Source organism: Plecotus auritus, assembly GCF_963455305.1.
Source record: "Plecotus auritus genome assembly, chromosome: 2".
Lineage (NCBI taxonomy): Eukaryota > Metazoa > Chordata > Mammalia > Chiroptera > Vespertilionidae > Plecotus > Plecotus auritus.
Window position 1 is genome coordinate 206,756,235 of NC_137771.1, and position 22,824 is coordinate 206,779,058.

Below are 22,824 nucleotides of genomic sequence, written 5' to 3' on the forward strand. Positions count from 1 at the left end.
GCCTCTTGCACAGTATAAAGAAAAAGGAAAACATTTTAGTACAAAATAAGCTAACAAATAACTGCTGGTATTTCATATCCTCCTTTCTTCAGTGACACAGGGTTAAGCTGCTGATTCTTTCTAGGTGCAGCACCCAGTGCTGGTGGTGGGGACACAGAGGAGAAAGACAGGGTCCTGCCCTAGAGGGACTCACAGTGCATGGGGATGAGGGAGATGTACAAACAAATGATTCCAATTTAATCGTCAAGTCCTCTCTAGGACCAAGTCTCTATAGAAGGCACACTGGATTGCAGACTGGGCCAGATTATGAAAACTCCTCATTGACTAGCAGGCAGTTCTTGTCTTCTATCTTCTCTCTCCAAATGTATTCATCACTGGTACCCAGGTGACCTAGGAACAGTAATTTGTTTCTGTTCATAGTGCAGACAAGTGAATACTATGCACTTCAGTTCCTAAGAAACTAAAAGAGCCCAGTAAAAGGACAGAAAGTCCCCACAACTAGTTGCAACCCTAGAGTGGTAAATGGTTACAGACGTTACATGTTGCAGTAATTCTCGACAGTGTCTTATAATTATCAACTATAATTGAGACCAATTCTGCAAAGGACTCCCAGGTCCTCCGTGAGCAGGCAGCTGGGCGAGCCCCATGACACCACAGTGGCGCCTAGAAGGAGCCTCTGCCCAGCCAGCTGTCCGTCAGGGTGCAGGCCAGGCATGGTCAGCCTGGTCCCCACCCGTCTGATCTTCCCGTCTTCAGAGGGGCACAGTCTGACTTTCTCACACCAGGATCTGTGAGGGAAGTAGGCCTGTGTGTGCCCCAAGCAAAGCAGGAGGTTTCCACCTAGGGACTGTCCCTTCCAGCCTTGAACTCGAGAAGTGAATGAATCACCAGAAAGGACAACTGGCCATTGGCCACAGAAGGTTCTAGTGGGTGAAGTAGTTGCTAATTCCAGCTCAAATCCTGCTGCTCTTTTAAGATGGCAGCTGCAGTCCTTAACCCCCCACACACCCCTGCCCCAGGCCTCAGATTTAAATCACTTGGTATAAGTCTGCTACTTCCAGCTGCCCACAACTGCAGGCATTTTTTTTTTTTTTTTTTTTTTTGGCTATGACAAACCAAAGCAACTACCTCCATGTGAGTGAACTGGATAAAGCAAGATTGTCCTTCAATAAACAGTCACCCCCTCCCCAAAAAAACCACTTCCCAGAACCCATCTTCTCTACAACAACTTCACATCCCTAAAGTACTATTTGGTTACCACCTCCTTCTTATGACTGGTAGGCACAAATTAAATTGGCAGGAAAGGAGGAAACAGGCCCCCTTAGAAAGTGACAATGACCTTGGAGTCCAGATGCATAGATTTTAATGAACCTGTACAGTAGATACAATGGAAACAGTAGATATAATGACCTGGCTCCTCCGTTATTCTGTTGAGAAATGGCAAGATGAAACCATGCTATGTTATAATGTGCCCCCTCCCCATTCATATGTTGAAAGCTAACCTCAAGGTAAGGTATTAGGTGGAGGGGAGTGGGTGCTTTGGGAAGTAATTAAGTGATGAGAGTGGAGCCCTCAGGGATGGGATTAGTGCCCCTATAACAGAGCCCCAAGAAAGCTCCCTTGCCCCCTCCCTCTATGGAGCCAAGCACCAGATCTGCCAGCACTATGATCTTGGACCTTCAAACCTCCAGAACTGTAAGAAATAAATGCCTGCTGTTTATAAGCCACCCAGATGTGATATATTGTGATAGCAGCCTGAAAGGATTAAGACAAACCAGGAGTCCATTTAAGAATTCAACACAACCCTATCTAGAAATCCTAAAAGGTCGTTTTACTTTATTCCCACCATTTACATAAAAGTGAGCTTACTGATAGGTGGAAAGCAATTTGTAAGGTAATTAATTGTTTTCTCCAGGCTAGTGTATTTTAAACTTCTTCATTTGAGCACACCCTGGCCAGACATACCTTCAAAACCCCATCCTACTAGTTGCAAATGTTTGATTATTTTTATTTACTTATTTATTTATGCCCTACTTACTTCCAGCAAGCGGTTAAGGCAGTTCACAATGAAAACATAGTTGATCTGTGACCAAAAAAACATTAATCCAAGGTAAAATCTGGAGTAAAGAAAGGGAGCATTGGCAAGATTGGGAGGGGAAGGGGGGTTAAGGTACCAACTTCTGCCCCCCCAAAAAAAAAAACAAACCCAAAACTATATCAAACTCCCCTAGCTAAAGAAATTGCCAATCTCAGGCAAGGTACAATTTTGCAAACTGTATTTTTCCATTTCATTCTCCCTTATAAGTAATGAAATAATAGCCTCCAAAATATTTCTGTCTAACATATTTGGGAAGTTACATCTCAACTACCATGAAAAAAAAAAAAATCTGGCTATTTCTTTTTGAAAATAAGTAGGTGCAAAGAAAGATAGGCATCTTGTATTTAATTATATAATGAGTAAATTATGTAATGTAATGAGTAAATTATGGAAAGTTCAATTGTAGCTGATATATAGTTCAACTAAGTTAAGTCTTACCATATTGTTAATGAGCACAAAGTACATTTTTTTTCCTGGCAAAAGGTTCAAACACAATTTTTTTTATTTCTTTTTTTTTTTCTTCCTTCCTATTTCCTTTCTTCCTTTTTTGACCCATAATCAGCATCTTTCTTCAAAATCGTTTTCCATGATTGGGCCACAAGCTCTGTGGTTACTTTTTTCTATCATTCTGTGATTACCCCACATTTGCTAAACAGATATTGTGTAATTAAAGATGGGCTGCTTCTTTGAGTTCTCTAGAAATGTTCCAATGCTAAAGTCCTCAATGGTCTTTCAAAAGTTTGCTTAACTGAAGCAAAAGAAATAGTGGAACCATTGTACAGGATAATCAATGAGAGGTCATTTACATGAGGGGACCATGGTGTGGAGGAAGAAGAAATTCTGGCCCCGTATAATTCATCCTGGGTCCCTTGAGCCCACACAAAAGATTTACCTTTAAGAGGCTAAGTTCCCAAGCCCCCAGTTTTTTAGAGTAAATCTGAACTATGGGACCTTTAAATTTTTTATCAAACCACAAAATAACACTATGTTCAAAGTTCAAATTAGATGGACTTCTACAAGCTTTAAGGTCTGTTAAGTATTTGGGAGTCAATACAAATAAAAGAGGCTGGGAAATAAGCTCTCAGCACAAATGGAGAGAGATTTGAGATTTCAAACGTAAGTGCAGCTGCACTAAATGCTATTTTAAGGAAAATTATCTTAAACTGGAAAATTTTATTTGACAGCAAACCATGTCCAGTTTTCTGCCCCTTAAAAATATAAATCATGCTTAAAGTGTAATTTATTTGGTTACATTATTGCCTCAAATAGCAAATAGCAAATCACATTCTCTGATTTCTGTTTTAAAATTTAAGTCAATTTCATTCAAACGTCTTTTTGAGGAAGGCATAGTAAGTTCCATATTTAAATGAAAGCCATTATTGCCTTATAAATACAAAAATTATACCTGTGTGGTTTTGTTTTTTTTCTTTACAAGGGTGGGGTTTACTTTAGCATTCTGTGCCAAAGGCATAGAGTTGAACTAAGTCCAACAGAGCCTTAATTTTTGCCATGTTACAAAATTTGAGCTCATTCAAAACAAAGGATACATCTGTTTTCATCAGCTGTTTTTTGACTTTTATTACTGGGACTTATTTTAAAAATTGTTTTGCCTAGACAGTATTGTTCTACTAGGCATGATTTATGACTCTCCCATGTGCCCACAGAATCTATGAGTTCCTGAAATCATGAAACTGAATAAAAAATAATAAGGAAAGAATGGAAATTTATTCCATTTACATTGATTAAATAATCATTTAGAATATGTAAATATGTTTAAATTCTAATAGCATTTTTGTTTATCAATGAGAAGAAAATATGTTCAATTAAAAAACTGAGGCATAAAAGAATGAATTGAGGGCTGTGACTTTTTGGACTACTATTTTAAAAATCCGCTCAAAACTAGAGGTTTATCTACCTAAGAGAGACTTTAACAATGTGTTTTTGTTTATTTAATCTCTACTTTATTCCACAAAAAAGGGATCTCAGGGAGCTTGCCCTCTTAGTGTTCTGTTAAAGAATTAGTAAATCTTAGCTTTTGAATATGATAAGCTAACAACATTTGATGACTACTTACTGTACGAGTATTTTGCATATGTTTTTATACTTATATTTTAAGAGTAGAAGTGCATATCCTTGTCTGGGTAGCATAATTCTTAGAGAATGAAATTTCTTAATTGTATAATTATTTTAGAATTTATAGATGATTGGATAGCTTGGTCATTATTGCCTTGCCTAATCCAATAGCGTTTTATGGAATTAAAAATGTTATAATAGTTGAATATTTTTACTTCAGACACTAGAAAAAATTGAAGAAGATTGGGAAATAATTGCAACAAGAAAAAGATCCAGCTATCTATAGTTAATAAGTTAAAATTGGGTTCAGGTCACTAAGAAAATCTTGTTATATAGTGTTTTGAATTTATAATGTTCCATTTAAAAAAGAAAAAGAAAACAGGCTTTCACAGTAAAATGAGTGTATTTCACATCAAGGTAAACTTTTTGGCAAGTTACCAAAATAACTAGTCCATGTTTGCTTATATTGAGCTAGTTTGGGATCTTTGGTCATTTCTATAGCTCCCCAACCTTTATCAATTCACAAAATTTGTTAACTGGAAAAAATTAAGGGGCTAGATTGCTTCTCGCCTGTTTTGAGTTTTGTGATAATTTAAATATGTCTGCATTGGCATTTAGTACTTGACACTCAAGTAAAAGTAGCTAACATTTATTTAGCATTTCCATGTGCCAGGCATTGTTCTAAAATGCTTTGTTTCGAACTTACTGAATCCTCACAGCCACTGTATGAGGCAGGTGCTACTGTTAATCCATTTCGTAAACTGAGCCATGGAGGTAAGTAACTTGCCCAAAGTCCATGACTGGCCTGTCAAGGTGCCAGGATTCAAATATATGAAGGTTCCGAGCCCCCCTGTGACTACCACAGGGACCTGGCTCAGAGAAGAGGCTCAGCTGTGAGGGTTTCCAGGGTATTGTCACATTTCTGTTCTCTGAGGGTGGGATTTTTCTTTGTGAATATTTAGCCAAAGAAAATCTTTCATGCTTATTGACAATTTGAACAGCCAATAGTCTTACTTGTCTCACTAGTCTCTTACTTGCCAATAGTGATTTTCAACAATGAACATGATGCCAAGCAACACATAAAGCACTGAAGGTACAAAGATGAACATGACATGCCCCACCTTTGAGGGGCACACCAGGGAGAGTGAGACAAATTCACGCATAAGTTGCAGACAAAGATGTCAGAGCTGTCATGAAGATACCTCAGAGGCCTGAGGAGCACAGAGACAGGAGCAACCAACCTTCCCTGGGAGAGCCAGGAAGGGTTTCACAGAAGAGGTGACATTTGAATTGGTTGAAAGGTGGTAGGAGTGTTCAAGGAAGAGCAGGGGAGGAAGGGTTCCAGTAGCCAAAGGTCTGCCCTACTGGAAGGCATCTGTTCCTTAATGGGAACTGAGTTGTGAGGATTGTTAGAGAAAGACTCTAGGGGTGTTCTTTTTAAAATGGTAACAAATACCTAGTTACAAGTAGCTCCAAAAAGAAGCAGATTTCAACATGTCCAATAGCAACATCACTTCATAAATGTTTTGGCAAACATATCAGGATCTATTTTTAAAAGGATTTGGAGATTAAGTTTCTCTTTGGCTTTCTCATAATTATAGTTCTCATTCCCAAACTCTGTGTCCAAATGGATCCCTTTTTAAAAAGGGTGGCATTATTCTAACATGTCTCTCTCTCTCTCTCTCTCTCTCTCTCTCTCTCTCTCTCTCTCTCTCTCTCCTCTTCTATGGAGAACAAAGAGAGATAAAAAACAGATTTCAAAATATTTTATGTTACCCACATTTTTCATTATCTGCTATGAACAACTGAGTTGCAAAAAGCAAATGGCTGTGGCCATTCTTCAATCTGCACATCCGAGTTGGGTCATGCATACAAAATAATGTATAATGAGGAGAATTAATATGTGGATGAAAAACAGAGCTCACATGCATTTGGATGTACAGTCAGTCCCTTGTATCTGTGGGTTCAGCATCTGTGGCTTCAACTAACCAAGAATCAAAAATATATATATTTTTTAAAGTGTTTCGTTGTTGTTGACGTGTACTATGCAGTTAGGCCTGCGATGGTTGCATCTGTACTGAACATGTACAGACTTTTTTTCCTTGTCATTATTCCACAAACAATATAGTATAACCACTATTTACATAGCATTCCCATTGTATTAGGTAATCTAGAGATGTTTTAAAGTGGTATCAGCAGGGGGTCTTGGAACCAATCCCCCTCAAATACCAAGGAGCAACTGTTTAGTAACTTGCTAAAGAAGGGAAACCTCAGTTTAAAGGCAACAAGAGAATCTGCTCATGGTGGAAAGAAGAGGGAAAGACCAACTGGAAGATGTGCTGGAGCCCTAAACTCAAACCACACTCCATCTGACATCGGAAAAGCTGAACTTGCATTCTCAACACAATAGTAATGGCATAATGGAAAGCCATGTCTTAACAGTTTAGAATATCTTTCAACTCTGTAGATATGACTTTCCAGTTTGGAATGTCTTTCAACTCTGACCAACCAAGATAAAAGCAGAAATTTCTCTTTTCTAGGAGATCCACAAAGATTTGAGATCAATAGGTTGATCTATCTATCATCTATCTTTCTTTCTATCCACTTCACAGATTTCGTATTTGCAAATTCACCTACTTGCTAAAATGTGTTTGTGACCCCAAATCAATACTTGAGGCACTTCTGGGATCATTCAGAGGCAGGCACAGAGCAGTGAAAAATTTGAGTCACCAGACTCAAGGTTCCCAGCTGAGGTCTAACAAGTCAATGCTTGGCCTTCTTCTTTCAGCTCTCTTCTTATAAACAAGTGTCTGTTCTTTGGGGGGTCCTATTTATTGCCACATTTTTCTCTTTTCTGTACTTTTTGTTGGTTATTTCACTGTTTAAAATGCCCCACAAGTATAGTGTTAAAGTTTGGCTCTTTCCACTGAGCCAAACCAGTTAGGGCTCTCTAGTGTTCTTAAGTGCAAGAAGGCTGTGATGTGCCTTACAGAGAAAATTGGTGTGATACACAAGCTTCATTCATGCATGAGTCATAGTGCTGTTGGTTTGATTTCAATTTTAATGAATTAAGAACATATATTAATTAAGATGTCTTTAAATAGATTCACATATAACACAAGGCTTTGTATCAATGAAAATGTGTGACCAGAGGCTTGCAGGAACATATTTCTTAGGGGCAATGTTTCAGTATCACTAATTCAGTGTTTGAATTGACTTTTTAGAGCATAGCTGCCACGAACAATGATAATTGACTGTGTGTATACACACACACACACACACACACACACACACACACACACACACAGAATGATATATCATCATATTCACCAGCGATGGAGTCTGCTGAGCAGAATCATCTAAGGTAAAATAATTTTCCATCTACTCCCAGACTCTAGAGTAGAGTGACCAACTGTCTCAATTTGCCTTTGACTGAGAGGTTTCCCAAGGTAAGGGACTTTCAATGGTAAAACTGGGGAAACTCCAGGACAAATTGATAAGAATTGGTTTTTCTACTCCAGAGTTTCTCAAAGCTTGGGGTGTGGGGGGAGAGCCACACAAACCCATCAACTTTTGCTCTGGAGCCTGTAACCCCACCACCATTAAGAAAGAGACTCATGACCTCACTGATTTGGCTCAGTGGATAGAGCGTCAGCCTGCAGACTGAAGGGTCCCAGGTTCGATTCTGATGAAGGGCATATGCCCAGGTTACAGTCTTGATCCCCAGTAGGGGGCATACAGGAGGCAGCCGATCAATGATTCTCTCTCATCATTGATGTTTCTACCTCTCTTTCCCTCTCCCTTCTTCTCTGAAATAAAAAAAAAATTAAAAAAGAAAGAAAGGGACTCATGGAATAAATACATCCACAAGCAGTTAAGCAGCACTGGCCCCCCCTCAGGCTTCTGAGGGCTCCTAAAGAGGCTTGCATTTCCCTGGCGAAGCTTCATTGAGAAAGCACTGAGGGCAAACTCATTTGATTTACATTTCTAATGGCCCTCACAAGTGTCTCTCAAAGAGTTGCATTGTGAAGAAATATAATGATTTTGTCATTATAAAATAAAAAAGCAGGAGACAGGATTGAGGGGGGGGAGCGGTCAATGGAGGGGAGATGGAACATCTGTAATACTTTCAACAATAAAGACAAACTTTAAAAATAAGTAAATAGCAGTGCCCCCCAAATAAAATAAAATAAAACATAAAAGCAAGAATAACAGATGCTGGGTAAAATAATTTTATGCAGACAGCTAAATATATTATTTTCTATTAATGGTTTGCAAATTGATAAAGAATAGAGGAGAAGAAAGTGTGGATTTTAGGACCAAATCTACATTTCCTAAATCAGCAAATTTTCACAATTTTCGAGATTTGGAACTAAAAATTAAAATTATCTGGGAGGTTTAAAAAATTCCCATGCTGGACCACACCCAATTCAATCACATTATATGGGAATGGGGAGGGGAGGTGTGCAGCCATTAAAAGATCCTCACAAGGAGAATAGTGTTGAAGAAGGGTCTTGGGAAAGTTCAGCCAAGAAAAAGCACTATAATCAATTGGTGATGCTGCTGTGGGTGCCAGCGAGAGGAAGGCTGCAGCACCCAGGGCTGCACAAACGGTCTTTTTCAGCCCAGGCCAAGTGGAAACAATCAGAAATCAGGCGGATCTTCATTCAGTCTTGCTCTGTCACTGTGACTCTATCACCTGTGTGACCTTGGTCAGGTGATTGGCCCTTTGACATCAGCACCCATCCTGATACTCATTTGCTAGGTTGTTGTGAGGATTAAGTGAGGAAGCATATGCCAAGTACCTGGCACACAGTGGATGCTTAGTAAAGGGAAATGATTGTCATCATAACCAGGCACCCACACTTTCATGTTTGGCCACATTCTGGATGACATTCTGTTATCCTGACAAAGAATAACAAAGGAGCTTTATGATATAAGAGTAGCAGTATTTAAAAAAAAAAAAAAGAGAGTAGCAGTATTTTAAAAACAAATAAACAGATAAAAATGAATGGAGTGCCCAAGGCAATGTTGCAAGCATATAATCTAGTTCAAGGGTCAGTAAATGAATGCCCGTGGGCCCAATCCAGCCACACCTATTTATGAACTTATTGTCTGGAGCTGTTTTCCCACAGCAAAGACCATATAGCCCACCAAGCCAAAAATATTCACTGTCTGGTCCTTTACAGAAAATGTTTGCTGACCCTTGATTTTAATTCATCAGTTCTCAGTGTGGTCCATGAACTCCTGAGGTCATTAGGGGTTCTATTTTCACAATAACACCCATACATCAGTGACCTTTTTCACTGTGTTAACATTTGCACTGAAAGGACAAAAGCAACAATGAGTAAAGCTGCTGGTGCCTCAGCACAAATCAATGCAGTGGCACCAAACTATACTCATGTCTGTGTTCTTTACCACCACATACTTGCAGGAAAAAGAAAAAGAGCCAGTTTCACTTAACTTAGGGTTTCTCAGCCTTGGTTCAAGGGGGGATGTTTAGCAGTATCTCTGACCTCTACCCACTAGATACCTACTGCCACCACTTTCTTCCTTTCCCCAGCTGTACCAACTGAAAATGTCTCCAGAAATACTTCTTAAATTTCTCAGTATTAACTTCACTTATGATAAATATGAATAGGTATAATTCAAAAAAACAAAAACTTTTTGAGGGTCTTCTATAGAGAGTAAATGGGATCCTGCAATCAAATAGTTTGAGAACTGCTGGTCTTTTTGTATTTACAGAGTATCCTATATAATAAAAGCCTAAAATGCAAATTTTCCCCGTGGGCAGTCATTCGACCAAGAGTTCAACCGCTTGCTATGATGTGCACTGACCATCAGGGGGCGGCATGGAACATGGTGGGCTTCGTCGATGCGGCACCGGCAGCGGGCGCTCAGGTGCCAGGCGCCTGTGAGGAGCCTGCCCCATACTCGCATGGCCTCTTCCGGGTGAGCCAGGCCGCAGCCGCCAGGACCACATGGGCCAGTTGGGCTCCCCGTGGGTTCACACAGGAGCCAGTCTGCAAAGCTGACTGGGAGAGAGCGCGTTGCCCAACTGGCTTCCATGCGGCGCTACTGGGTGGCCCAGAGGCCCATGCTGTGCCCCGGCCCGCAGCCTCCGGCCATGCTCACTGCATCTCCACGTGGGAACTCGGGCACCATGACTCAGGTGGAGGGGGGTGCACGGGGGCCCGGGGGCCCGGGGGCCCAGATGCTGCCCAGGGCCCAAGAGATGAGCTGGGACATGCCCTTCCACACCAGATGCTTGTGCTTTGATCGCGGCCAGGCCTAGGGACCACACCTATGCGCGAATCTTGTGCACCGGGCCTCTAGTTTATAACGTTTATATTACCAAATCAAAAACAATCAAATGAAAGGACCACATAACTGATAACGAACAAGAAAAAAGGAGTGGAAAAACATGAGCATGGGTGAGTTTGGAATTTTTGACAGGAGGGGCTGGGGTATACAGCCAATGAGGACACAGCTATAGAGACGGAGAGGGCAATGTGACCTTGAGCAAGTTGGTTTTCTATCTGTACCTCAGTTTCCCCCTTGTGAAATGGCACTGATCACAGGACTTACCTCATAGTATTATTAGGAGAAATATAGAAATAAATATATTTTGTATTTAATTCTTTATTGTATATATGTCTCCTTTTTCCCTGATGGACCTCTCCCTGATTGTTCCCACCCCCCAGCACATGCCCTCACCCCCTACTGTCTGTGTCCATGGGTTATGCTTATAGACATGCATACAAGTCCTTTGGTTGACCTCTCATTCCCCCACAACCCCTCCCTCCCTGCCTTCCCTCTGAGATTGGATGGTCTGTTCGATGTTTCTATGTCTCTGGATCTATTTTAGTTCATCAGTTTATGTTCTTCATTATATTCCACAAATGAGTGAGATCATGTGGTATTTGTCTTTCTCCAACTGGCTTATTTCATTTAGCATAATGCTCTCTAGGTCCATCTATGCTGTTGCAAATGGTAAGAGTTCCTTCTTTTTTACAGCAGCATAGTATTCCATTGTGTAGATGTACCACAGTTTTCTAATCCACTCATCTGCTAATGGGCACTGAGGCTGTTTCCAAATCTTAGCTATGGTAAATTGTGCTGCTGTGAACACATGGGTGCATATATCGTTTCTGATTGGTATTTCTGGTTTCTTGGGATATATTCCTAGAAGTGGGATTACTGGGTCAAATGGGAGTTCCTTTTTTAATTTTTTGAGGAAACTCCAATCTGTTTTCCACAGTGGCTGCACCAATCTGCATTCCCACCAGTAGTCACGAGGGTTCCTTTTTCTCCACATCCTCTCCAGTACTTGTCGTTTGTTGATTTGTTGATGATAGCCATTCTGACAGGTGTGAGATGGTACCTCACTGTTATTTTGATTTGCATCTCTCGGATGATTAGTGACTTTGAGCATGTTTTCATATGTCTCTTGGTCTTCTGTATGTCCTCTTTTAAAAGAGGTCTATTTAGGTCCTTTGCATTTTTAAAACATATAGAATAGACTTGTCACTTAGATTAAGTGCTCTCTGTAAGCTAGCTATTATTATTTTAATAATAAATAATCAATTTATGTCAGAAGAGATGAGTCTAGGTCTGCCATTAAGGTGCACTTCCCTAGGTGGTTTGGCTCAGTGGATAGACCATCAACTTGAAAATGAAGCGTCTGGGTTCAATTCCAGTCAAGGGCACATGCCCAATTGTGGACTTGATCTCCAGTAGGGGGCATGCAAGAGGCAGCCCATCAATGATCTCTCATCATTGATGTTTCTATCTCTCTCTCCATCTCCCTCCCTCTCTGAAATAGGTACTGTTGACCCTGTCCCCACAGTGAGGTGACTGAAAGGAGAAAAAATGCAATCACTGGCTCCTGAGACAAAATATCATGGAGCCAAGAAAGAAATCAGAATCTCCTAACCCCCTTCTTACCCTAACATCACACTTGCTAATCCCAAATTATATCTGTTACTCCTGAGAGGTACATGGACATGTTCCAAGGTTTCAGAACAAACCATATGAAGTTGGCTTGGTTTCATATGTTAGTTTCAGAGCCATGATTTTTCTTGTTCCTGCACTGTGATTAATTTTCCCTTCAGCTCAATTTGCCTGCCAGAAGATCACTCAGAATTATGTTGTTTTCAGCAAATACTCACACAGCCATCTTCACCTTCAGGAATACAAATGCTCTAAAGAAAGGGCTTGCTAATTTTCATAATGTAAAGAATTCTTTATTTTTTTAAATCCTCACCCAAGGATATGTTTAGAGAAAGGAATGGAGAAAGCGAGAAAGCGAGAATGATCGATTGCTTCCTGTACACACCCAGGGTGGGGGACCAAACCCCAAACCTAGGTACGTGTCCTGACCCGGAACCAAACCCACAACCTTTTGGTGTACAGGATGATGCTCCAACCTATTGAGCCACCAGGACAGGGTGAGAATTCTTAATGAAATTATAGGGACACTTAGATAAGCACATAAAATGCTTGTGACATGGCATAAAAACAATTTGCTAAAGAGAAATCTGAGTCAGAAGCTGAGGAAATTATTTAAAATTTGAAATTACATTCTCAGTAGGAAAATGGCACATCTCCTGTGTCCCAGTTCTTACATCTCCTGACCTCCCTGTATCGACCAGGGTGACTTTTACTGTAATTATTCTCTATGGTTACTGAGAATGTTGGGTTTAGATTCTAAAAGCTTGTTGAATTCAAGTGTCTCCCTCTCTGTGAGATCTGACCTGGAGACACTATTTAACATTGACACCTTCCCTGCTCCACCTTTTTTTGAGGCACCCTTCTCTATCCAACACACTATATATTTTACATATGCATTTTGCTTATTATCTGTTGCCTCATTATCATGGCAGGTATTTTCTTCAATTCTGTGTTCCTAGCTTCTATAACAGGGCCTAACACATGGTAGGGCCCTATCCAGCTTTTGCCTTTAAATGGGGAATGGAAAATGTCCCTGAGATGCATTGCAAACTATGAATTCACATTCGGAGCCCTTACATGCATGAAAGATTCTATGTTGCAATATCTATACTAATAAAGAGCTAATATGCTAATGGTCGATATGCCGAAACAAATAACAACCAGGTCATTAGCATATTAGCTGGGGCGTTGCTCCAGAGACGGGTTGCAAGTAGGGAGGCGACCAGAGAAGGTGGAACCAGCCCAAGGTGACTCGAGGGACTGAGGATGGGGCTTGAAGTGGCCAGAGAAGGCCAGAGGGTTTGGGGGCTGGGCCAGGCCCGCTGGAGCTCTGCGTGGACAGGTTCGGGTGTCAAGGCAGGGCTGCAGGTGGGTGGGCGGCACCGCGAGAGTTCGCTTGCTGGGCTCCTAGTGTGTGTGTGTGTGTGTGTGTGTGTGTGTGTGTGTGTGTGTATATATATATATATATATATATATATATATATATATATATATATTAGACTCAAGAGCATCTGAGAACATCTAAGTGTCTTTCTGCAACCTGGCAATTGTATGAGCCAAAAATAGAAAATAGGCTTTCAGGAACTTGTTCCAGAGGTCTTATTTTTTATTTATCTAATATTTTAATCCTTTAATGAATACATATCTCTTCAATTAGCTGTCAAGCTCTGTATTCTACTTCCCCAAGAGATGTGTTCCAGTGCAATTGTACACGGAATCTTTGAAAATCAAGTTAAGTATTAAAGAGTAGAGAACTTCACTACTTAAATCTGTTCTGTAATAACTATTTCTTGTAAAGCACAGATTCCTTTGCAACAACATGCTTTATTTGTCAGGTCATATTTTGGCATGTGAGATTGCTTCAAATAATGAACCGAGACATACACACTGGATGTAGACTCTACAGGCTCAGTTCTGTGCCAGGCAGATGACTGATATATGAGAAGTAGCCCCTTTAGGAGACTTGACTGGTACATGTAACCACTACAGAATTATAAATGAAGGGGATTGTGGGTCTCTTAAAGGCAGAGACCAATTCATCTTTGTCATCTAGAATCTAGCACAAGCATATGTAGGCATGTAATACCTATTTGGTAACTAAATAAGAGCAAGAATAAAGAAGTGATCAAGTGCTAAACAAGATTTTTAAAAATAATCTATAATACAGTGAAAATTCAGACAGAAATGGGCACAGTGGAGAGCTTCATGGTGGAGACAAGATTTATATCTTGAAAGAAATTAAGGCGTCAAATGCTAGAACAAGGGGTAAAAGGGAGTTCCAGGTTAGAAGAGTAATTTCTACTTGTACATTTATCACTTGGGATTTTGAGCATCAACTTCCAATATATATACTTATTTATAATTATACATATTTTCTATTATGCTAACATTATAAAAATATTGAATACATAAAAATAAGATTTTAAAAGGAATTAACAATGAAATAAGCCATATTTAAAATTATTTTTACTTTTTAATGGTATATCATTATTTATGTTGGGTGCACATTTACATTTCAAGTAACTTTCTTGATAATTAAAAAAATTTGGATAAGTTATAGTCATGTTGGGTTAAATTATGGCACCTCCTACTATGGCTGCTAAGGAGTTTTGATAGGTATAGGAAACATGTCAGCTAAGCCATTTTCATGTTATTCACTCATGCCTGCATTGTTCACGTCATTGTTCATCTTCAGTTTCTTTTAAATCCTTTGTGAGAGTTAACTTGATTAAAGCTAAGTAATATAATCTACTTGTTTGACCAGGCACATGCACTATGGAACATATTGAAAGATGCCCTAAGTAAACAAATGAGTGAGCGTGTCGTGTGGAGAGGAGGTAAACTTTGGACACCGGTTTGATACAAGGCAGATGGATGGATCCAGGACTGACCAGGCCTCTCCTGTGCAGGTAGAATTAGTGAGGCACAGACTTGGAGACTGGCCAGAGAAAGTCACAAACTTGGGAAAGGTAGATGTGTGAGGTCAGATTATTAATGGTGGTTGAAAGATGTAGACCGGGTGAGATAGATCAATGAGACTATTTACCTATTTATAAGAAAGGAGTAACAGAACAAAAGTCTTATTTTAAAAAGTTTTCCTGAAAATCAGGAAAAAAAGTAAAACTTCAAAGAAGCCAATTCAGAGGCACTCTGAATGAAACACTGTTTAGCTCAGCTAGCTCTCTAAGTAAACTCCCATAGTACTGCCATTGTAGGTCCCGGGACTCTTTTAAAATATAGACCTTTGTTCTTCATTGTTCTTCCTCATCCCCTCCCCCCAGATTTGTTGAGGTATAATTGACAAGTTAAATTATAAGATATTTAAAGTGTATAATGTGGTGACTTGATATACATATACATTGTGAAAGGATTCCCCCATTGAATTAATTAACATATCCATCACCTCACATATTTTAGCAAACTTCAGTTACACAGTACAATGTTATCAGCTGTAGTCACCATGTTATACATGAGGTCCTCAGATTTTATAATCTTGTAACTAAACATTTGTATCCTTTTATGCTCCCTATTTTCCCCTTCCCCCATCCTCTGGCAACCTCTTTTCTCGTCTCAGTTTGTATGAGTGTTTGTTTGTTTCAGATTCCACATAAAACTAATACCATGCAGTATTTGTCTTTCTCTGTCTGGCTTATTTCAGTTGGCATACTGTCCTCCAGTTTCATCCATGTTAATACAAATGGCAGGATTTCCTTCTTTTTTATGGCTGAATAATATTCTATTGCATTTTCTTTAGATTTTCTTTAACCATTAATTTGTCAATGGACACTTGTTTCCATGTCTTAGATATTGTGAATAATGCTGCAATGAATATAGGAGTGCAGCTACCTCTTCAAGATAATGATTTCATTTCTTTTGGGTATATTTCCAGAAGTGGAATTGTTGGATCATATGGTAGCTCTATTTTTAATTTCTTGAGGAACCTCCATACTGGTTTTCATAGTGGCTGTCCTAGTTTACATTCCCACCAACACTTGTACATGTTCTTTGTTGTCTTGGCAGGAGAGAGCCAGGAGCTGCCTGCCATTTCTGGTGAGTCAGCTGGCCAACATGGAGCACTCCTTTCATCATATTCTCCTGCTGGAGATTAAGAGCATCACAGACACATTCTCCTCCCTCCTGGGCCCTCAGAGCAGAGACATCTTCCGCATGAGCAACAGCTTCACTGCCATTGCCAAGCTCCTTACCCGACAACTGGAAACCACCAAGCCCCAAAGTGGCAGGTGAGCGGGAATTACTGTGGATTTGGGAATCTGTCAAGAACCCATGGAGGCGGAGCACAGGCAGCTACACTTTCTTTTGTAGGCACTAAACTTCCCAAAGAAAGCCAAATACACTACCTCAACCTAGAGTAACTTCTAAATAAATTATGACACTTACCAGAACTTTTTCTAAATATAGGGTACTCTCAAACATCTTCTCTCAAGGGGTTCACAGTCAGAATATGTGACAGGGTTTTCACAGAAGTGCATACAATGAACTAGGGAGCATGAGACACATACTGACCAACAGCCAGGCAATTAAAGAGTGTTTCACAGAGAAGGTGAAATTTAAGTTCATTCCATATTTATTGAGTAGTGTCCATGTGCCAAGCATCTGTGTAGGTACTAGAGCAAGTTATACAGGATGAATAATAAGAGTAGAAAGGACAATGAAAATAGAAAGGACACTCCTCACATGCAAGGATATAAGAGCTCAAGAGTGTGTGAGCTGGACTAAGGAAAAGCAGTTGATTCAATGTGGCAGGTTCAAGGTCATCAGTGTAGGGTATTAGACTAAGCCAAAAAGTTAGGTCAGGGGCAGATTATCAGAGGTCTTACACGCTGCATCAAGGGGTTTGTCCTGTAAGCAACATGGAAGCTTGGGAAGATTTTAATCCAGGGAATGGTCATAGTTCCTAATCCAGGGAATGACCATATAGTAGGCACTCAATAAATATTTTCTCACCAAAGGACTAGATGAATGAGGAAGTGGCTAATGTTATGGAGCACTGAATGGATTTGGCAAGAGCAGCAGGCTGGCCAGAGAGAGAGCGACCAGGATGTTAGTGCTGAAACCTTAACAATAGGCTCCTTCAACTGTGGTTGGTGGTGGGGAATTTAAGAAGTTGGGGCAGATCATTATAATGAGAGAGAGCTCAGGATTATGAGGAATTGATCACTAGTAGGCGGTGTGGTGAGGAGAAGGGGAGAAGATTGCATGAAAACCCAGAGATTCTAGTTTGAGTGACTGAATACACATGGAAGATGATGCTGATAACTAAGAAAAGAGAGAGCAAGAGGGAAGCCAATCTAGAAGGGTTTCTTCGCCCATTCTACAACAGAGAGTATAATCTGGCCAAAGCGGTCATCAAGGTCAACAACCACTGTTCATCTAAGGAAGACAAATTGCAAGTGCTCTTTTCTATCAACACCATAGTTTTGGTTGTGCATATGAAAATCTGTTGTTACCTGGTTCAATATATAGATGTCTATATACCAGGGCTTCTAACTCTGGTACGATTAAAATTTGGATTAGATAATTCTTGGTTATGAAGCTGTCCTGTGAATTATAGAATATTTGCCAGCATCCCTGGCCTCTACCCACTAGGTGCTAATAGCAGCCCTCTCTTTCAGTTATGACAACCACAAATGTCTCCAGACATTAATAAATCACCTCTAGTTAGAAACAACTGCTATCTATATATTCTATTCAAAAATGGCATTTTCACAGACCTATGACCTGCCTAGCAACAGCCCAAACACGGCAGCATCCAAGAAATCCAGGGCCAGCATCATGAAGGGGTGATTTGTCATTTATATGCAAACACAAAGTCACTGCTGGCCAATGTCCATGGGGTGGTTTTGGAAATTTTGTTTAGAGCTTCTACAGCTGGTGCTTGGGGGAGCCATTTTGTATTCTGCCCAGAGCCAGCCTGCTATTTCTTCTTCCCAGTGATGACTAACATCTGGATCCGATGTGAGCGCATAGGCACATGTTCTGGCCAGCCCTCATCCATTCTCTATTGCCTCTACAAATGCAAAGTTGCAAGAGGCCAACTGACATCTGTGAGATTATATGTGTGAAAAAGGTTTATATAAAGGGAAGACATGTTCTACAAGGGTATTACATTAGGCATTCTAACAGATAAATTGATCCTTAATAAGTAAGCCCAATCCCATAAGCAATAAACAATTTCCCCATGAAAAGAAGAATTTAGCAGGTATGTAGATAGGGGGAAAACATAAGGTCTCACTATCAAAATGAGTCTTCATGTATGAGAATGCATTGAAGTTTCCCTTTATTATTTCTCTGAGAAAAAAGAAAAAGCAAAGAGGATAATTAATGTGAAGAGATAAAAGGTCACTAGTCACCTCACGTACTACCACCATTGCCATCACCACCACCTCTTCAATTCAAAATACTTCACCCAGTTCAACCTTCTCTGTCAATCTCCTTCTAATCGATTATAATTATTCGGTGGGAACTTCAAAACGCTGGTGTGGACAGCCAGCCTTTTGTGGTAACCGCTCATCCTCTCTGGGATGGTTGCTAAGGCTTCTCTCCCAACATCTTTTCCCTGAATAGCCTTCATTGTGACCATTTAACTTCAGTAATTTTAATCTGTGCCCCCCAAAAGCAGAAAGGTCGACACTTTTGTCTAAAGCATCCAGCAAAGTCTGATCCTTACAATTGGAGGGGAAATGAATAAATGAAGAGAGCTTGAAAGAAAATTAAAGATGATAAAATTCAAAACAGATGTCATCTAATTTACAAATCTGACACATAGCCCAGCAGGCCAGATTTTAGACTTCAGGCCAAAGCTATCAGATAATGAAAAGAAAAACAATTAGCATCCTAGAGAGAAGGAAAAACTAAAGCAGACGGGAGCCTTCTTTGTGCAGAATGACTCTGAATTAACGGGGTGAGCTTTATTAGATGCATCAGGTAAGCACATTGGCACCTTTCTTGTCCCTGTGTTTTAGAAAAAAATGTTTACATCTAAATAATAAAAGAACAAAGGCTAAAGAACAGGACAGCTAAGTAAAGAGTTTAGATTTTTAAATTAATTCTAGGGATGCAGAAGGGGGATAACAGCAATTGTGGACTGGAAAAGAGAAGGAGTTAGGATAGGGGAAAGGTGTGTGAGCCACTATCCATTGAACCATTTGCCTGCCAGGACCTGGGGGAAGCGGGGGAAGGAGACTTCTGACAACTGTGCACTGGCTAAGCAGCCATTGATCAGAGACTCAAAGGTGCCTTTGCCAAAGGCATGTGGAACCAGGGAGACTGCTCTAATCAGGAACCATCAGAGCTGGGGACAGTTTGTCACAGGTGGTCTTAGTAGGAGGTTCAGCTCAGGCCCCAATTAGGGATGGAAACTTTGAGGGATGAAAATTGTGGAAAGAAAATTGGGGTTGGAAGTAAATAGGAGTAATGAGAAAAGGTAGGGAGAAAGGAGGGCAATGGGAAAAGGCAGAAGGGGAAAGCAGAGGGAAAGGAGATAGAGCACCTGCACAGCTCCAAGTCCAGGGCCACGGTGGGGACCTGAGGGGCAGGGGTGACAGTTCCCTCAGATCCATCTTTCAAACCCTAGCCAAAGTCATCAAAGCCATGGAGGGAAAAGTTGTTTATAAGAACAGTTTTAACATAAAGTGTGTGATTAAAACTTCCCCATACCTCTTGCTTGGATAAATGGGTGGTATGTTCTTTTGTTGTTTTGGTGGTGACAGTGGTAGTAGTGTGAGATTTTGTGTTTATTTTTGTTCTGCTTTTAAGAGTTAGGCCTGGAAAACATTTTAAAAAGGAGGGTGAAAGGTAAATTATAGACAAAACCAGTTGGATAGGTGTATTTCTGACTTAGGTATAAATGGAAAGAGATGGCAGATGGAAGGGGAAAAAATAGAACATTGTATGGCCCTAGCAGGGTGGCTCAGTTGGTTGGAGCATCATCCCATAAAGGTTGTGGGTTTTATTCCCAGTCAAGTCACATACCTAAGTTGCAGATTCAATAGCAAACCATCAATGTTTCTCTTTCTCTCTCCCTTCCTCTCTCTCTAAAAAAAAAAATCAATAAAAATATATCATCGGGTGAAGATTACAAAAACACACATTGTGTGTGAGAGAATGAATGATAAATAGAATAAGGAGAGCATATTCACAGTAGAATAGCTCCAGGAAATCTGCCTCCTTGGAATAGCCCCAGAGTTTTGGTTTATCCTAAATTTCATGCAATGAACATCAAAGAGATGGATGACAAGGGAGAGCCAGGAATTTGAGTCAGTCTATGGCCCTAATGTATAGACAAGTAACATGACCTGCAAAGACCCTTTTCAAACTCTGAGACCCTTTGCAACCTGTCATTCCAGTGTTCCCATCTTGACATCCTGGAAGTCACATATGAACCTAACCCTGGGTCATATACAGTCCCTGAAGGCATTGCCCAGGAGCTTAAGCGTGATGCCTCTGTACTGAGTCCACAATAGAGATTGTAGAGAGCAGGGAGCCAAGTTCTCAACAATTTTTCAAGGAAGACTGTGTCTATAACTTTGATTAGCTTTTACTGTTAATGGAGGGGAGAGGGCCTCAGCTCCCCCTATTGCTTATGGGGGGTGGGTTTCTTGCAATACCCTGAGAAAAGGAATACTCACACAGGGAGAATGAGATATGATGAAAACGTTATTTCTGTGGAATTATACCATTGGGTTTCCAAAGTTCTGTTTCCCTTAGCCCAGTCATAGAAAAAAGTAGCTGGGGCTTCAGTAGAGCTAAAACAGAGCCATGTCCAGCGTTTCTTTCCATTCCATTGCAGCCGGGTCCAGTCCAGCATCAGGCTAGCTGAGCTTGTTTCCCACAGCAGTCCATCTGTCCATTCTGCATGGCTGAGGGCCATTCGGGCATATGCTTGGAAGCAGGACCAACAGAGCCCTGACAGTCAAGAGTCACCAAGAGCCAAGAGCGCGAACTCCTTTGTTTAATAGATTAAGTGTTCTCAAATTTTCCCATGTTTTCAGTGGCCACGCCCATTCTGGTCGAAGATCTCTGTTCCCAAGTTTGACTGACAAGCAAGTACCTTCCCTATGTCATCCCGACTTTACGGGGCATGAGTCTATCTCCCCTTTGCTGGATGCCTTCCCCCAGTGTTTTGCGGGGAAATAGGCCAGTGGTTCCCTGGGGAGTGCAAAGTTGCAGCTTCCTGGTGAAGCTGCCCAGATGGCATGCCTACAGTGTCTGGCCTTCCCTTTGCTCCATTTCTAATTACAATGGTATCATTACTACAGGACAGATTCTATGCTAGGGTCTTTTACTGCTATATGGTTTAATCCTCACAGCAACAACGTCTTTAAATATACAGTACGTAAGGATTTTACAGAGGCACAATGGAATAAATCTTGAGTATAGGCAAGAACAAAATAAAATTCTTGCCCAGTTTCCCACCCCCTTCTAGGTCCATGACAATCCTTAGAATACTATAGTGTAAATGCCCAGATACCAGCTCATGGAGTTTTCCTTCATTTCTTTCTTCAATGTACTCCGATGTATCCCAAATTTTAGCGTAGAGGAGAATTACAGTGTTCACAGTATATCATGGATAATTCAAAGAAACATAAAGGAATGTCAAGGGTGATTTTTGCCTTTTCCTTCCAAAAGTGGAACCTCAGTAACCTTTATCATTACCTTCTAGAATGCCCTTTTTGTGCCTCTCTTCCCATCAAAGGCTGCCCTTCTCCCAGGCTCCAGTTTGGTTCCACCTCCCCATGAGGTCTTCCCCACTCACTCCTGCCAATGGAGACCTTCTGTCCTTGACCTACTATAGCTCAAACAGCTTCTCCCCTTGTCCGCACTCACAGTCCTGCCTTGAGTATTAGGTACCTTTCCTTGTGCCCCTCCAGTGTCTCCCAGAGTTGAGAGCTAATATTCAGAACCTTTGCTCAATGGAAAGAAGTCGTTTTTAAAGTGCTTACGAGCCCTCGGCCGTTTGGCTAAGTGGATAGAGTGTCAAGTTCCATTCTGGTCAAGGATCCTGGGTTTGATTCTGGTCAAGGGCATGTAACTTGGTTGCTCTTCCCCAGCCTGGGCCCTGGTCAGGAGGCAACCAGTTGATGTGTTTCCTTCACATTAATGTTTCTCTCTGTTTTTCCCTCTCTCTTCCACTCTCTCTAAAAATCAATGGAAAAACATCCTCAGATGAGGATTAACCAAAAAAAAAAAAAGTGCTTACAAGAACTCCCACCATTTTAAGCGATGCATGTTTATACAAGGAGACATTGATTCTTTGAGAGCAACTGTTGGCTCACAGAATGTACATGAGGAGGTTCAGGACCATAATTAAAGACATGTGATGTTCTGGTCAGCATTGCCCCCTGCTTAGAGAAAGCTAAATGTAATTTCACCCCACCAAAGTAACCAGGGTTTTAATAAAAAATAAGTATATCTTCCAAGCAAGAGAGGTCTTGTGCTAGTCACTTGTATAAAAGGAACATCATAACAGTTATCTGTGGCAGTAACTGTGGCTATTGTTATTTCTTCTTGCATAGGGAAAAAAGGAAGGCGTTTGGGTTTTTGTCCCTCTTCTCGCTGAAGAGGTTAAGTCAGACATGTGGTACCATTTATGTTCCATCTGGTGCTCATTTACTCCACCATTTGTCCTTCCTTAAAGCAGCGTTTATGGGGATGTGAAGGTCTGTAAAGGTATTTCAGGA

General features: G+C 40.7%; 1 protein-coding gene across 3 annotated transcripts in view; it reads left to right on the forward strand.

Moving 5' to 3' along the window:
- The window catches only part of VEPH1 (ventricular zone expressed PH domain containing 1), a 213,032-nt gene that overhangs the window by 85,498 nt on the left and 104,710 nt on the right, over positions 1-22,824 (forward strand). For all 3 annotated transcript variants that reach the window (XM_080658193.1, XM_080658195.1, XM_080658194.1), the window contains one exon: positions 16,145-16,365. In XM_080658193.1, the coding sequence (XP_080514319.1) occupies positions 16,145-16,365 (221 nt within the window). The remainder of the gene's footprint in view (positions 1-16,144; positions 16,366-22,824) is intronic.